Consider the following 15959-nt stretch of genomic DNA (forward strand, 5'->3'; position numbering starts at 1 on the left):
GTCTAGTGGTAATGGTAATTCGGTCCCATTTGTTCCTCTGAGATGTGTTCGGGATCTGAATAAGTCATCTCTGATTCAGCAGAAGAAGAGTGTGAGCTGAATGTATGTGCCAATATCTAAGCAGACCTGGAGAGATGCAAATTTAAAGTTAGTAGACCAGGAAATGAAGGAGTGAATAAATGCAAATATATTAATCTGAAAATCAGGTTAGGTACTGCCAGGTAGGGACTGGTTGGGTGGAGAAGGGAGACTGTGTGGGCTGAGGAAAGGTTGATAAGCCTGGTTGACTCAAGGGCAAGTCTTACAGGGATGCAGGGGCTGGTCTGGCATTCAACTCCTTAGGAACCATGCGTTAGATTGCTACCTGTATATATGTAATGGCATCAGATAGCAAAAAACAGCACAGGAGGTTTTTTTGGATGTGTTTTATCTTATTCGCTGTTTTCCATCTCAGGCCTCAAGCAGTATCAGGCACATCATTTTGCTTCTTTTGTTCTCTCTTTCTGTACCTGTAAGACAAGAATAATGACATTTATTTCCTTTCAAAATTATTTGGAGCTCTAAGATGAAGCTACACAGTAATATTTCAGCTGCACCTATATGTAGTTGCCATGATTTCTTGAAATAGCCAAAATTCAGATTTTTTTCTCTCTGTTAAAAAAAAAAAAAAATCAATTGGCAATTCAATGAGAAAAAGATTCAGAGTTCCTGGTTGCCCAGTCTTGTTTCCTTCCAGTATGTCATTGAGAAAAAAAGCTTTGAGAACCAGGAAATCCAGAGCTAACGTACATTGGTACAACCTGAACTCTGCCTTGTTTGATTAGTGATTCAGTCTTCCTGCAGCATACGTGTGCACGACACATGATTCCTGAAGCAGAGCATCTCAGAGCTGTAGCACAACTCTCTTAAAGGAAAACCTGTGTCCAGGTGAGTTACTGAACAAGGAGGAATCCTCTCAAACAATGAGACCCGCTCTCTGAAACAGCCTCTGATATATTAATTCTTTGTCCTCTTCTGCAGTGAGCTTGAGCACCTGTAGGATCAGGTACAGACACAAACTTTCGCTTGCCCGCAATGAAGATCACAGACCACCCTCATACAGTGTCTGTAGCCAAAGGAGCTGAGGATATCACCACTGATGGTCGTCTTAACTGCAAAACGAGACATCAAGATTGTCTCCTGATTTACATGCCTCTCTTCCTTTCGCCCATGCAGCCACCATCTTCTTGCCATTGGTGCAATGGCTTTGCTTGCAAATTAATGCCAGTAGCCATTGTGAGCTCCAAGCGCAGCCTTAATGTAAAACCAGGATGTACCTCAGGTGGGTATTTCCGAGTTTGAGAAGTCTGAGCATCACTTGGACTTGCCACTGAATTTGTTGCTGTCCTGGAATGACATGAGGAACTAATAAGGCAAACTTAACTTATATTAATCAAACTCTTTGTCAGCAAATATAGGTGTTAATAGCATACTAATGTGTTATAATCCTTCTGCGAGGATTATAAACAGCAGTGGCAGCTGGACTCTGATATTAAGGTTCACAGGTCATCACCAGCTCAAGTTCTTACTCAGGCAATGGGGAAAATTAAATAAAAGTGTGGTGCACAGTCAAAAACTTTCACAACCACAAGAGATGCATAAAAAAAAAAAACAACTTTTATTGGAGGGAGATAAGAACAGGAATAAGGAAGGCAAGGAGAATAAAGGAAGGAAAAGAAGTAGAAAAAAGGAAAGGCTTCATAAGAACACCTCTTTTTAGCAGAAATGCTTCAATATGAGACAGATTTTCAAATGCAAGTCAACTGTGTCTCAAGCTTCAGCCATCAGGTTTTCCTGTGTATCAATTCATATTATATATGCTTACGTGTATATATGTATCTTAACTTGTGTATTTAGTAATGGGCCAGTATGGTTAAGTACCCTATAAAGAACAAAAAAAATGGTCTATAAAGTAGAGAATGTATAGTTTAACCGTAAGCAGAACATATGCGTGCAGACAGATCCTGGGGGTGGACAAGAAAACTATGAGTCAGTATTATTCGAGAGATAAGCAGTTGCCTTGGTGCACCAGTAGTCTAACCCTGATAAATATTTTTGTAGGCTTTACAGGAAAAGATGGTTTTGCGGAGGAATCTGAAGGAGGATAGTGGGATGGCTTCGCAGCTATTTATGGGAAGCTCTTCCCACAGACAAAGAGAAGCCTGGGAGAAATGCAAAGCTGGTTAACATGTGGACGTCGAAAGCTGGCATTGTTTTCTGATCAGACTTCCTTCTTCACACTAAATAGGTAACAATGTGCTAGATAGAAATATAATAATATGGGTGTGTTCTTGGGGCTGCGGGGTTTTTGAGCCTGAGGTCCTTTTATCTGGAGTGGTTTTGACTGAAGAAATGTCACTAGTCCAACTCAGAATAACATGCTGCAAATATGTCTGTATGGATGTTGGGTATCTGGTGTCTAACTTGGTCACTTGTGTAGGTTTGAGAGCATTTATGTACTACTTTGTGTAAATGCTATAATGTCTTGCTGACTGCTATGGACTTTTTTGAGATACATCACGTAGATAGCAATACAGGTGTCTTTTATCACGTGCAAAGGATCTTGCCAAGGAGTCTTCCATTTGTATCCTTCCATCCGTAGCCTTGGCTTCCACCCTTTTGTAGTGTGATTTTCCATGAGATAGAGTGTGTGCGAACATGAGTTTATTTCTTAAGTTTTGTATTTCTCAGTTTCTGTAAAGTTACTCAAACTGACTAGAACTTCAGCATAAAATCTGCTAGAACGTTGGCAGGTGCTATATGGCTTGCTCCTTAACATATCTTGTCCAATAAAACAAGTCTATTATGAAAATTTTCTTTCGTAATTAGGGATGTTATTTTACAATGGCAGTTCATCACGCTGTCTGAAAGAGTCAGCATTTGTCCTACGCTTGCAGGGTCCTCTGTCTGTGTTTTAGGTAGGTTCGAGGATTCGGCAAGGAGACAGACACACGTGGTAAAGCTCAATACCCGCACTATTTATTAGCCAACAAAATAACTCATTCACTCTTACATTTCCATCACTTCATCTGTCTCCCTCGCCGGAGAACAGGACCGCGGATCAAGACTCCGCAATTGCTTCGTGCTATAAGTACGTCTCAGTCACTCACACACAAACAGGACAGAATACAAGAGTTAAGAGGTACATTGATTACATGTGGGGTTTTATATATATACATATATATATATACACACATGTATCTAAAAATCCTACAAGCAGTTTGCCTATGTGCTGTTCTTACCCGAACCTACTTACAAACTTGCCAGCACTACCGCTCCTGATGTGATGACCATGGTCGACCCTTGGATATTGTTGCATTCCGAGGTGGAGGCTGACAGGCACTTCATGTAGCAGGTGTCCCTGCGGAGACTCCGATGAGGAGTGTGTCTCCACCTGTTACCCCCCCTGTGGCTGTGTTATACTCTTCGTCCCTCCACGCAGGGCCCGTACGTGACAGGAGTGGTACAACATTCTGCCTTTTTTGTTATATAAGATGCCCACTGTTGCGCCTGCGCATGACAACTAGGGGGTCACCCCGGCGGTCTGCCTTCCTCACTAAGTCTTTGTCTTCTCACGTCTCGCACATTCGCTTTCTCTTTGTCTGCCGAAAGTTCCGAGTTTCTGCTGACTCAGTTCTGGAAAGTCCCAGTCCTGCTCCATCAGTTCTGAAACATTGTATCCAGTCCATCCGCTGAGCCGTAGTCCCAGCTTTGTTACACGAGCACTGAAACTCTGTGTCCCATCCAGTACAGCATTACTTATCAATGGAAAGTCATTCAATCAGCGGGCCCAAGGGACATTCGCGCGTCAACTGTTTTACGCTCCCCTACAGTCTGCCTTGCTTCTGACCAGTGGCAGGGAATCTTACCATCAACTTGAACTTTGGATCGGGTCCTTAAGGAGTATGTGGGGATTTACTGAGGCCACGAAGTTCAGAAATATCTGGTTACTTATTCATTAAGTGGGATTTTGCATTATGTATTGGTATAAAGCTTTTTTTTTATTTTTTTATTTTTTTCCCCCTCCATGTGTGTGTCACTGTATGAGCCAAAGGTTTTGCTATGGAGTTTCTACTCACAGAGGAAAAGACTTTTCCTAGTGGCTGCTAGCGATGGTGCTGATACCAACTGCACCTGAGGAACAGAGTCTGATGTTCTACAGGTAACACGTAGCAAAAAAACCTTGCAAGTCCTGAACAATTGTAATTTGTCTTGCACGGCTAAATCACACAGATCCTTGTTATGCGTGCTATTTAAATACCACACAGTCCTGCCAACAGAGAAAGAACTAACCACCACTTAAGAAGATCACATGCACACAGGAAGATCCAGAATTCATTTATATGAATTTATGTTAAGTATGATCTCTTGCAATCACCATTTTACCTTGCTTTACTGCATAAATTGTACCTCCTCTCTTTAAACAAATATGTACTTAGAAGTAAAAAAATCTTAAATACCCTAGAGACCATTACATATGCAGCAATAATTAATTGATGATAATGAACACTGTTAATACACTTTTAAGAGCAGTAATTCTGGTGCCTTCCAAATTATAAACCCAGTTGTCACAGACATATCTCATTAAGTTTAATTTCTCGTTCTGATGATAATAATGGTCAAGGTAGCTTTGATGGCCTCAGACCACAGCAATCTATTGTTAGTGTATGTTAGCACCTCTTCGTAAAGAGTTGGAAAAATGAACCAAACCCCTCAATTCTTTCAGTAAACCAAGCACGTCCCATTTTAGGCTGTTGCTATTGAATTCAGAGGAAGCAAAATTGGGCCTCGATTGTGGTGAAGGATGCAGAGAGGAGAGGAAACTGCCTGGAAATAACTTGCAGTAATAGAGATAATAAAAATGGGATCTTCAAGTATGCTTATTTTTCTGCTCTAGGTCTATTGCTATCACAGCCAGCACTGCCAGCTATTTGCGATGTCAAATATTTCCCCTGAATCACCTCTTAAATTACACTGGCAGAGAATAGCATGGTTTGTATAACTTAGTCATGGTGAATTTACTTGATTTACTCAGATTTTGAGGTTATATATCTAATAAAAGCAAGTGTTGGATAATCAGTAACCAGTAGGCCCTAGTGAATTGTCTAAAGATTGAACGGATATGAAACAGGACAGAGCTTGTTCTATAGGATTGTAAGAAAAGGAATGTGTGCATTCTAAAAGAAGATTACACATTTTCAGCCACTATGGCAAAAAGAAGTAATGACTACAGAGGTCCGACTTACGAAACAAAAGGAAAACAACAGTATGATGTTAAAAAGCAGCTTACAAGACATGCTGCCAAACATTGTTAAAAACAGAGCTGAAATTGCATTGTTTTTGGAAAAATGGGACAAAAATAACTCATTTGCTTATTACTGAGATAAAAATAAGATGATGGAAGACTCTTACAATAAGACTCCAGTGTGGCATCAGTATCAGTAATTGTCCTTTATCAAGTGCTTTGGGTATCAACTAATTAGAGCATTTGTTTTATCCAACACTTTTAATCTTCCAATTTACAGTGGAAAATCTATCAAAACAGTTAAGATGACAACCACCACCACCACTGCTAACCATAAGGTACAGCCAACAAAAGCAGAAAGCCATCCGTACCTTTGTGTATAACTGAAACGTGTATTTTTAAAACGAAAATCAGAACGCACGGCGGCGAAGTGGAGAACCCCCCTTATTTTTAAACCGCGGGTTCCCAGCTGCTGGAACTCGGCACTTCCCTCCAGGAGGGTGCTGGTGGGCGGCACAGCCGCCCCTCAGGGGGCCCTTCTCTCCAGGTGACCGCACAATGCCCGAAGCGGGAACTTCCGCAGCCCCGCGGAGCCCCTCTTCCTCTGGAAGCGACCCCGCGCAGCCCACGGTGAGGAGAACTCCCATGGCGCCGCCCTGCGCGGGCCTTTCTCTCCAGGTGACCCCACAACACCCGACCCGGGGCCTTTCAGAGCGGGGCCGGGAGCGCGGCGGGGCCGTGCCACAACGCCGCGGCCCTTCCCGCCCCTCGGCAGCAGCCCAGCCCCCGAGATGGCGGCGGGGGGGCGAGCGGTGAGGCCAGGTGAGCGGGCCGGGGCGTGCGCCTACGCCCTGGCGGCCTCTGGCCGCGCCGCCCGCGGGCAGGGCCGGGCGGCTCCGGGCGTGAGTCAGAGCGAGGGGCGGGGAGGCGCGGCCGCCCGCCCGAGCGAGCGCGGCTCCGCCGGGTGGAGGCGGGGGCAGCGTGTCCGGCCCAGACCCCTCCTCCCGCCTTCCTCCGCCCGCCCGTTCCCTCCCTCCCTGCGCGACTCTCCCGGGGACGCAGGGAGACGCCGCCGGGCCAGGGCCCTGGACCGCGCAGGATCTGCCCCCTCCCGCCGCCCGCTTTCGCCGCTCGGCCGCGGGTTAAATGTAGCCCGGCGCCCCGCGGGGGCTGCAGCAAGATGGCGGGTAGGTAGCGCCCCCCTCCCCCTTTCCGCACATGCTGCCTCCCCGGTGAGGCGCCAGCCCTCCTCTGCCCCCCCTCCTCCTCTCCCCCGCCCTGGCTTCGGAAGCGCTTCGCGCCGCTGTCCAGCTCGGTGCGCGGGGGGCTGCGGGGTGGGGTGGGATCGGGGCGGGGGCGCAGCCTGCGGAGTCCGCTGGCGGCAGCGGGGGGCGGCCCCGCGGGCGGGCCGGGTCACGCGTGGCGGGGGCGGCGGCCCGGGCGCGTCGGCTCATGGTGTATCTCTCGCAGATCTGTCGCTGCTCCAGGAGGACCTGCAGGAGGAGATCGACGGATGTGAGTGGGGCCGGGGGGCGGCGGCGCAGGGCGGCTTTCGGGCGAGGAAGTGGCTTCAGCTGGGAGCGCCCACGGTGCATTGTGGGAGGCGGGGGAAAGGAGGAGGAGGAGGCGGCGGCGGCGACGACGACGGCCATCCTCCGCGCTTGCCTGTGTGTATGACACGCACTCGGGCGCGCGTGGGGCAGGCCGGGCTCCGCCGAGTTTTCCGGCGGGAGGGCGGCGGCGCCGCGCAGCGGGGTGCGTTGGCCGGCGGGGCGCGCGTGCCGGGCGCGGGGGCTCCGTTAACGGCCGCCGAGGGCGGGCGGGCGGGAGGCCGTTCCGCCGGGAGGTGTGGCAGCCTGCGGGCCGCCGAGGGGAGCCGTGCCCTCATGGCCTGGGCACGGGGGAGCGCCTCCGGGAGGGAGAAACCTGCCGGGTCGGCGGCTGCAGCGTGTGGGTTGAGCGTTCCTTTTGTATCTGTGTATTTTTATATTGTTTCTTGCGTCGTGTCCCCTACCCCCCTCCCTCAGGCCCCCTCTTCCTGACCCTGCTGGAGAGATGTGTGGAAAAGAGTTAATGTCAGGGCGCAAATTGTAGAACGTGGCTCTGGTGCGAAATTACTAACTCAGGGGTATGAAGCGTGGCTGGGCAGGCTGTAAAATGTTACTCAGGTGAGAAGGCGTCTGTTGGTAATGTCAGTACCGAGGGAGCTTCTTGGAAGCAGAGGAGGATAAATTTTGGGCGGAAAGTGAAAACGGAGGCGGAGGCACAGGCGTCTTGCCTGGCAGCCCGCCGTGGGCGTGCGGACCCTCGTCGCTGTCTGAAGGTATTCTGTCTGACGTGCAGTCTGTGCAGAGATCCGCTCACCAGGACTAGCTTGCAGGAGGAAAAGCTTTCGGTTTATGCCTGACGTTTTCAGGAGAGTGTTATTTTAACTTTTCGGAATTTAACTGTAAACGTTTTACATCTTTTTCAGTTTCGTGATCTGACATTTAAGAGGCTTTTATCGTGTAGAGAGGGAGCCTTTCTGTAAGGTTTTTTTTTTTTTTTTCAATTCTACTTGCTTGAAATTCAGATAGATAGCGTAGCTGTTTTGAAAACTTGTGTGATTACAAGAGGGCTTTCTCAGAAGTGACACACTTTTTTAAAAAAAAGCATGGTCTTAAATTTCCACTTAAATTATGATTTTTCTTGACGAGAGTTGGACTAAGATATGAGTGTAGTCATTGGAGAGATGATTCTGAATCCGTGGGTTTCTGGTGATGATTTGAGTGTTATGGTCTTGTCTTTAAAAACATAATATATGTGTGGAGATATGACTCAATCCAGATGAGAGCATCCTGAAGGCAGGAGCCATAGAAATCTAAAAATTTGGAACCTCATTAAAAATTACTGAGGTTTTGATGGAAGCAGATAAAAGTGAATAGCTCAATACTTATGTGTATTATTTTAAGGGAAGAAACAGGAATCATATGAGTCAGTGTACTGTCTGGGCATAGTTCAGTCACACGATGTCTTTAAGGTTCTAAATTTTATGTGGTTTTGTTCTTGTGAGGTGGGTTTGAGCTAAAGAAAAATAATACAGACCAGGGAGACTCTACATGTCTAGTCAAAAACACTGTTTCTTGTGTAGTGGTATTTCTTTGAGATATCCACATGTACAACAGGTCGCAAGCAATTTATGAAAGCGTTCCCAGTTGACACATTGTTTGGGATTACATTTCATGGTTGCCCACAAAAAGCTGCAGTTTTTGCCTGGTTTTGTCAAGTGTGAACCCCACCCTGCAGTAGCTCTCTACTGCAAATATTTCAAATATTTACAGCTCTTTTGAGCAGTACAGTTGGATGCTAGTTTAAAGGTGCCTTCCTGAAGCAGTAATGCAATTGTGAAGTCTGGAAGTGCTGCCAGCTTTTATGCACGTGTGATTCTGCCACCTGTGGTCTTGCTATTAAATGTGCTAAGCTATAGTTAAGGACGAACAAGGAAAAAGATGTGCGGGCCTACCTGGTAGTATAATTTAGGAGGAGAAATTAAGTAAGTGTAAAATAACGTGAATTTTAAGAAAAGAGTGAGATGAGATAAATTGTTTGGCTATTTTGAAAAGTGAACTGTTTGGTTTCCAATAGATCTTTGGGCTTTTGATTGATCTGGTATCAAGCAACAGCAAAACATCTCTGAGGTACACTGGAGAAACCGGGAGCGATTAAGAGTAGATGCATTTGTACAGGTCTGGATTGGACATCTGAAGCTTGGTCTCCAATTAGGCCATATGGTTTAGGATATTTTTACTAGATTAGATGTTCCTTTGTAGCTTGTCAGTGAGTCTAGGTTTGATTCTGAATCACAATTTTTTTTTTTATAATGATAATTTACAATGTGATTCGCCATTTTCTAATACAATAAAAGTACAAAAGAAAATGAAAGAATCAGTAAGGTGACTGATACCTTTTATTGGTCATGTTCTAAAGCAGTAGGGGAAAGTCCTGGAGTTGAGCAATAAACAATGTACAGTTGCTGCTAAAAGTAAGGAACGGAACATCTATGTATCTTTTTAGATGCACGATGTTTAAGAACAACTGTTTTATGATTGTTGTCTTTAAGGTCTGGAATGGAATAATCTGGAATTAAGTATTTTACTGGAAAGTTGGAGTTTAATCAACAACTTGTACAACTGTACAGTTTGTGTCTCCCCTCATTTATTGTGCCAACCCTTTGGATGCTAATTAACCTGAAATATAAAACAGTAAATTAGTATATCTTTGGAGTACTGTTTTAACAGTTGCTTGTAAAAGAAAGTTTACCTTTTCCCAAAGAGAGCTTGATAAATATTTAGATTAAATGAAACATTTCTGGATTTCAACAGAGAGTAGTAAATCTGCTTTTGGAGTAGTGGGAGACCTTCAGAATACATGCTGTGGAAGGCATCTATTTAGAAATTGCCATTTGTTTAAGAAGTCGGAGATTAAACAGGAGCTTTTGTAAGAAAGGCTTTTAGAGAGTGGTTGATAAACCAGCTGGATTGACTTGTAAATAATTAATTTCAGCTTTGGTTTGCATTTCTATTTGGAAAGCTTCATATTATTTTCTGCTCTTGGTTGCTTGGTAACCACTGGAAAGCTCTGATTTTTTTTTTTTTTTTTTTTCCCCAGGTGAATGCATACTTTTATACCTGATGGTACATTACACAGATGATTGCTTTAAGTAGTTACATAGCTTGGCACGTGGTATTTCCGTACTTCAATTTTAGCTAATATTTTGCTTCTGTAGAGGTACCTCCTGATGTCAGAAGCTATGATAATATTTAAAGAAATTCTGGTGCTCCCATATTCAGCCAGTGGCTTTTCCTTGTTTGGTAGTTTGAAATAATAATAATAAAAAAGTCAGTGAATGAATCCTGGCTGAACATAGAAAAGGTTATAAAATAAATTTAATTCCTAAACGTAAGTTCTTCTTGTGAAAAGTAACTTTGTTACTGACTCTAACCCCCCAAGTGAGTAATGTATCATTGCATTTCATCTATATGAAGGTGAACCTAAGAAAAATCCTTGCATTATATCCATTAAGGAGATAAAAAACCAAACCCCACTCTAAAGGCAATAGGGTGAAAATTCAAAGTGGAAGCTTGCAGAAGACTCACCATCTCATCTGGCTGCTCTAAGGTGGAAAAATTAAGGTAGCGGTTCAGTGTCAGCTGGACAGTTACCCATAATGCTACTTGGACTATTGGCTTCCTTGATCTTTTGTGTAAAAACTTGTACAGTATATGAAAAGAAGTCAGGGAAAATTTGGCTTTTGTTCAGATCTTTGTTTTGCGCATACAAAATCAAAATAGAATAACGTAACTGTATAAGCTTAAGCATAGAACAGAAAAGAAAAGAAGCAAAAAAATGGTTGAAAAGCAAACACAGGAGGTTATAGAATTATATATGTCTGATGATAAATAAAATGTTCTTTATGACTCTTCCTAGAGAGTTTGTGTTCGACATCCCCTTCCCCTCGGATGTTTCTGAAGATTGAACTGATCAGTACAGATAGATGCAATCAAATGTACCGTGATGCTGACTTCTTTCAGTCTGTCCATTGATGTCTGCGGGATGTGTATTCTGAAAAAATAGACCCATCTGTAATTAGAATTCAGATTGTGAAAGAGGATAGCTTTATTTAACTTGGTATTTTTAATTGTGATTTAAATCAGGAAAGAAAAGAAACTTCTATCTAATAACTGGTTTTAATACTGTTTAGCGTTTGTGTTTGAAAAAATGTTTATTATTGGTCACTGGCAGCTGCACTTACATGCAACATTTGAACTTTTCATAGTTGCAAGTACTATATATGTACTTTGGTTATGTACCTTAACATTCAGATTCTGAAGCTTTACCTTTTATTGTGTTGAAAAATGATAAGTGATAGTTACCTTTTTCTATACCTGTAGTGTTGAGATGTTTTAACTAAAAATGCAGAAAATGGTATTTTAATATTTAAGCATAGTTTAGACACTTCTATTAGAACTATTAAATGAGTTTTTATACAGAAATATATATACACACCTGTGTGTAGACTTATTTTCCTTAGTATAAGACTTTAACAGTAAGATCGATTTTAAAATTCAACAATATGATAGTTTTTACAACTAGCAAATCTAATGTTACTGGTTAGATTTTCCTAGTGGATTGAACAGTTCTAAAGATTAAAAAGAAAGAAATACAGTAGCTATAATCTAATATACCTCTGGTTTTTGTATTGAGTTCTTTTTTGTTCATTGGAAAGGGAAGACAGTTTTTTCTAGCCTTCCCTCCCAGTGGGCTTCTCGACTGTGAGTGAACCAGTTATTTAGCAGAGCTGAAGAAAGTACTTTTTGTGTATCTGCAGGTATCAGAATCTTGTTTATCTTTGGTGTGTTCTTATTCCAGGTGGTCAGCAAATCATCTGGCAATAGCAGTGAGCATGTGTTGGTTGAATGCTTTTAATTGAATTATTCTGTTAGACTTTGGATAGCACACAAGTCTCTTCTCAACTAGAAGCTAATTTTAATTTAATTTATTTCTTTTAAATTTTTTTTTTTTTTTGGTAATACTTAAAGTTAAAAGGGTGGTGCAAGTTTTTTTTTAGTGTTTTTAGTTGTGTGGGTTTTTGCTTTGTTTTTTGTTTTTTAAAAAAATCAGTCTGTATTTCCCTGTGGTGTCAAATCACAATCACAGCTTGATGCTGTGTTGAGTTCTCATTCCCTTGCTGTGAATTATGCTAGGGTAACGTGCGTTCAGTATGTTAAAATTAACCTTACCTTTCCTGCAGCTGTATGTAGCAATATCAGAAGCTTTTGTGTTGTGGTTCCTTTGTTCCTTTATCACAGAACAAGAATTAGCAAATTTGGTTAGGCAGTTAGTTGTTATGTATGGACTGCAAGTCACGTCATTTCTTAGACTTAATTCCAGCTTTGAGTATAGCTAAATTTCCAACGTAATGTTCAAATGCCATGTTGCACTACTGACCTTTTGGTCCCATCAAAGACTTAGCTCTGGTGAAAGAGTGCTGAGACAGTTTGAGTTACTGGGTTGGCATTTCGGTAATCCACAGTCCTTAATGTCTGTGTTGCAAAAAGTAATAACAGAATTAATGGCAGACTCTCTGTTTAAGTTCTCTGGGGTGACTGAGATTCTGTTCTGTTGGGAATCTAATAACTATTTTTTAATGGTAATGAAACATACTTGTTAAGTCTGTTGTTTCCCCAGAGATCAGGTTTTAATTCTCCTGATGCTTCAGTTCATTTCTTTGTCTTTTAATGTGGTGATTGACCCTCATAAAAGCTGGGAGACTCAGGTGGATGGCTGTGTCCCCATGGAATTCTGATTTTAGCAATCTCGGATGGGTAATGATTAGTGTCTCTTTCTCGAACAACCTCTTAGGATCCCAGAGAGAAGGAGATGATGTGACGAAAGGGTTGTGCTTGATTTGATATAGGCTAATGAACCTTCCTTGTGCAGCTGCACACACATGTTTTCTCCATTACGCCTAGTGAAGGATTGAAGAGGAGGTAATTTTCCAGGCTTTCAGCTTCCCAAGACCAGTAGCATCACTTCTAATGTGGAAATGTGATTTTTACCAGCCACCTTTTATGTTCCTTTCTGTGACAGGAATCCTCAATTAAGGTTGCCAGCTCCTCTTTTTTTTTTTTTTTTTTTTTCATTTTGTCTTTGTCTCCTGATTTATCTTCTAGGGCTTCAGGTATTCTCCTTCTCTCTTTCTCTCCCTCTGGGAGGAAAAAAGCAAAAAGGGGAAGGCCTGAATGAGTCTGAAAATTTCCATCTCTTTCCTAAATCTTAAGCTTAATATAGAGTGAAACCTTGGTGTTCGTGCAGTTGTTTCTGACTACTGACCTATTGTGGAGATGGTAGACCGCAGTGTCTTGAAGATAAAATGCCACTCTTTCCTGTGTGTCTTGCTGCTGAGGCTTTCCCTCTGTGTGGGCTAGAAGTTTTCATTGTAAGAGTAGTAGCTGCAAGAGATGACTTGTAACACCAGCAGAACTAGATGAAAGAATAGCTTCTGCTTTGAGAGCTGGAGTAACAATTGTGTCTTTGGAAGAGCGAGGCAGGGACAGCTGCCCCTAAAGGAACCCAGAACATCAGGGCTTCTCTGCCTGCTCTAGAAGATATAGCATAAGAAAAATTAAAGTGGCGTTTTCTTGGTTTGACTGGAATGCTGTGGTTCTTTCTGGCGTTAAAATCCTGTCCAATATATAGGTTGAATGAAGTGTCAAAATATGTTTGTGAGGGGTGTTCATTCGCAATAGCAAAACGACTCCACTGGGAGTTGAGAGTGCTGGGTTGGTGGGGTTGTTTTTTATTACAAGTTTTAAAGTAAAGTGAAAGGCAAATAGTACAATAAATACACATTATTCTGAGACACAATTTCTGTTAAAGCTAAATAGATTAATATATAAAAGTGATGTTCTACATGAGTGCTAATGCAGACTGTTGGAGCATTTTTCTCAAAACAAGTCTGCTTAGGTATTTTTTTTGTCTTGTTGCCATAGTGCCTGAACAGTTCCCCAATATTTGAATGGAAGAGGGACCACCTTTTCCTTCCTCTCTAGCCTCTATAGGAGGAATAGTTTGATTAGTCTGTAGGGATATTTGCTTGTGCAAGTTTGCTCGTATGTATGTTTTATTAGAGGAAACTATTTTAAATAACATTGAAATTAACACCCACGGCTGTTCTTACTACTTCAGAGTGAATTCACAGCATTCTGTACTGCTCAGTCTTCTCCTATAGACTAGTTTTATACTTTATGCTGAGTACAGACATGAAAAGTGTGGAGAGTTGCAGAAGGAAGAAAAGTGTGAAGAGTTGCAGAAAGAATTTCCACCTCTGAACACTCAGGAAACATGAAGGCATATCCCACCAAGAGTTTTGAATGCTGTCAAACAATGTCTCAAGAGCATTGTCTGGGGTTTAAGTGGAGACAGGAGAAGCACAGTTAGGAAGATCAAAGTGATTTATGTTGCAAAGCCATGTTTTATAGATTATGGATGTACTAGTCATAAACTTGCCTTCTCTACAGTGTTTAGCCCAAGTAAGTATATTGCAGTTACAGTGACTGACCTGGTTGAAGTAACTGCACAGCGGAGCGACACTTGATTCAAGTGGAGCAGTTGGGTTAGTAGCTGATGTGTTACAACTCCTGGTGTCACATCGGCATTGCAAAGCTAGCACATGCCTTTGGGGCATTTGAGCTTCAACTGCTTGCTTCATAATGCTCTTCCTTCCAGTCAGTCCAAGGTTAAAGCATATGTAGTTTGAACTTGTGTTTTTGTGTTTACCAGATACTCAGTTAGGGGCAGAATTTGAGCATGGGCCCAAATGCAATGAATTCATGTATCCTGTTATGGTAGGACCAGGGAGAACAGATCTTGGTTGAAGATGAAAGTCGAATTCTCTTTGCTACAAAATTCTCAGTCAGTCATGGAGGCCATCAAAAATCCTACAAGCAGCAGTGCTCTGCAGAGAGAGGGTGGGTACCTTTCTTTGACTGTAAGGAACTTGTAGAGGAGAAAATAATACCTTGGAGGAACCTTCTGCTTGCATGAGCTGATTTTTGCTTCACTTCAGCTTCATTCCATGATTCTTAATTGTATGCAATTGTTTGGAAGGGGTAAAAGATAGAGACTTAAATAGCAGGGAGACTTGAGTACCATGGTGATGGGTGTGACATGCTCTCAACAGGAAATTGGCGGACAAAATATAAACTGTTGATTGTTTTAACTGTTAGCTTGGATATCCTTATTTTTTTTTCATTTTCCTCTGGGCCAGCTTTTTTTGCAGATCGAAACCTGTTAGCTGGTGAAGTACATTCTGCTGTTGTGCAAATAAATGACGAGATATAGAACTATTCCTTTGTTTCAGAGCAAATCAGGATTTTCAGTGCTGCTTGCGTACGCCTCAAAGAGACAAGCTTGTCTGTAGCTGCAGCTGTCCTTGTTGCTTAAAGAATTTTTTATTGCCCCTTGTTTCCTCTGATGCTTGATGGGAGATGCAACTCCTTTGGCATGCTTGATAACTGTACCTTTTTTTGAAGGCCTTTGCTAAATGAAAATATTTTCTTAATCTGTTATGTTTAGTCTAGTGGTTCTTTTAAATTTGCTGTGCTGTACTTGCATAAGTTCTGTATGTAAATAGCTGCTGATTTTGATTCCTGTGTCGTTTTTTCATCTGCTACATGCTCCCCCTCAAGCCTATAGCGAAGCTTTATTATCAAGGGTTTGCTCTGCCTGTACTTCAGGCTGTTAGCAGGCTTTGCTGTGAAAGTGCTACGTAGGGGCTGATGCGGTAAGCCTAGCTGTTAGCACAGCAGCTTCGCATCAGAGCTGCTTTGTGTTTCCCCCTTCTTATCTTATTCCTTGCTCCTACAGCCCTCCTTCTCCCCCCCCCCCACCAAACCCAGTCACACCAAACTTGGAGTGCAGATGGCAAAATCTATGCATTCAGGTGTGGTGACTTCACCACGTTTGGAAGAGGCTGAAGGTGGATAGTGCTCCATGTTTGAAGGGGAAATTTGGGGGAGAGACGGAGAAAGGGAAGCGTAGCTCTTATTTCTGCTAATACGATGGACAGACTGGAATCTTAGAGTATCACTTGCAGATTCCCCTTTATACTTTTGTTCGCTTGTTTTGTAATTTT

General features: G+C 42.7%; 2 protein-coding genes across 2 annotated transcripts in view; one reads left to right on the forward strand and one right to left on the reverse strand.

Moving 5' to 3' along the window:
* Positions 1-5931, reverse strand: part of RAB31 (RAB31, member RAS oncogene family) — an 80830-nt gene extending 74899 nt beyond the window's left edge. The window contains exon 1 of the mRNA XM_086609294.1: positions 5741-5931. Within this exon, the coding sequence (XP_086465420.1) occupies positions 5741-5931 (191 nt within the window). The remainder of the gene's footprint in view (positions 1-5740) is intronic.
* A 512-nt stretch (positions 5932-6443) lies between these two features.
* The window catches only part of PPP4R1 (protein phosphatase 4 regulatory subunit 1), a 68447-nt gene continuing 58931 nt past the window's right edge, over positions 6444-15959 (forward strand). The window contains exons 1-2 of the mRNA XM_086608574.1: positions 6444-6471; positions 6755-6799. Of these exons, the coding sequence (XP_086464700.1) occupies positions 6465-6471; positions 6755-6799 (52 nt within the window). The 5' untranslated portion in view covers positions 6444-6464. The remainder of the gene's footprint in view (positions 6472-6754; positions 6800-15959) is intronic.

This window comes from Tauraco erythrolophus, chromosome 3 (assembly GCF_009769465.1).
Source record: "Tauraco erythrolophus isolate bTauEry1 chromosome 3, bTauEry1.pri, whole genome shotgun sequence".
Lineage (NCBI taxonomy): Eukaryota > Metazoa > Chordata > Aves > Musophagiformes > Musophagidae > Tauraco > Tauraco erythrolophus.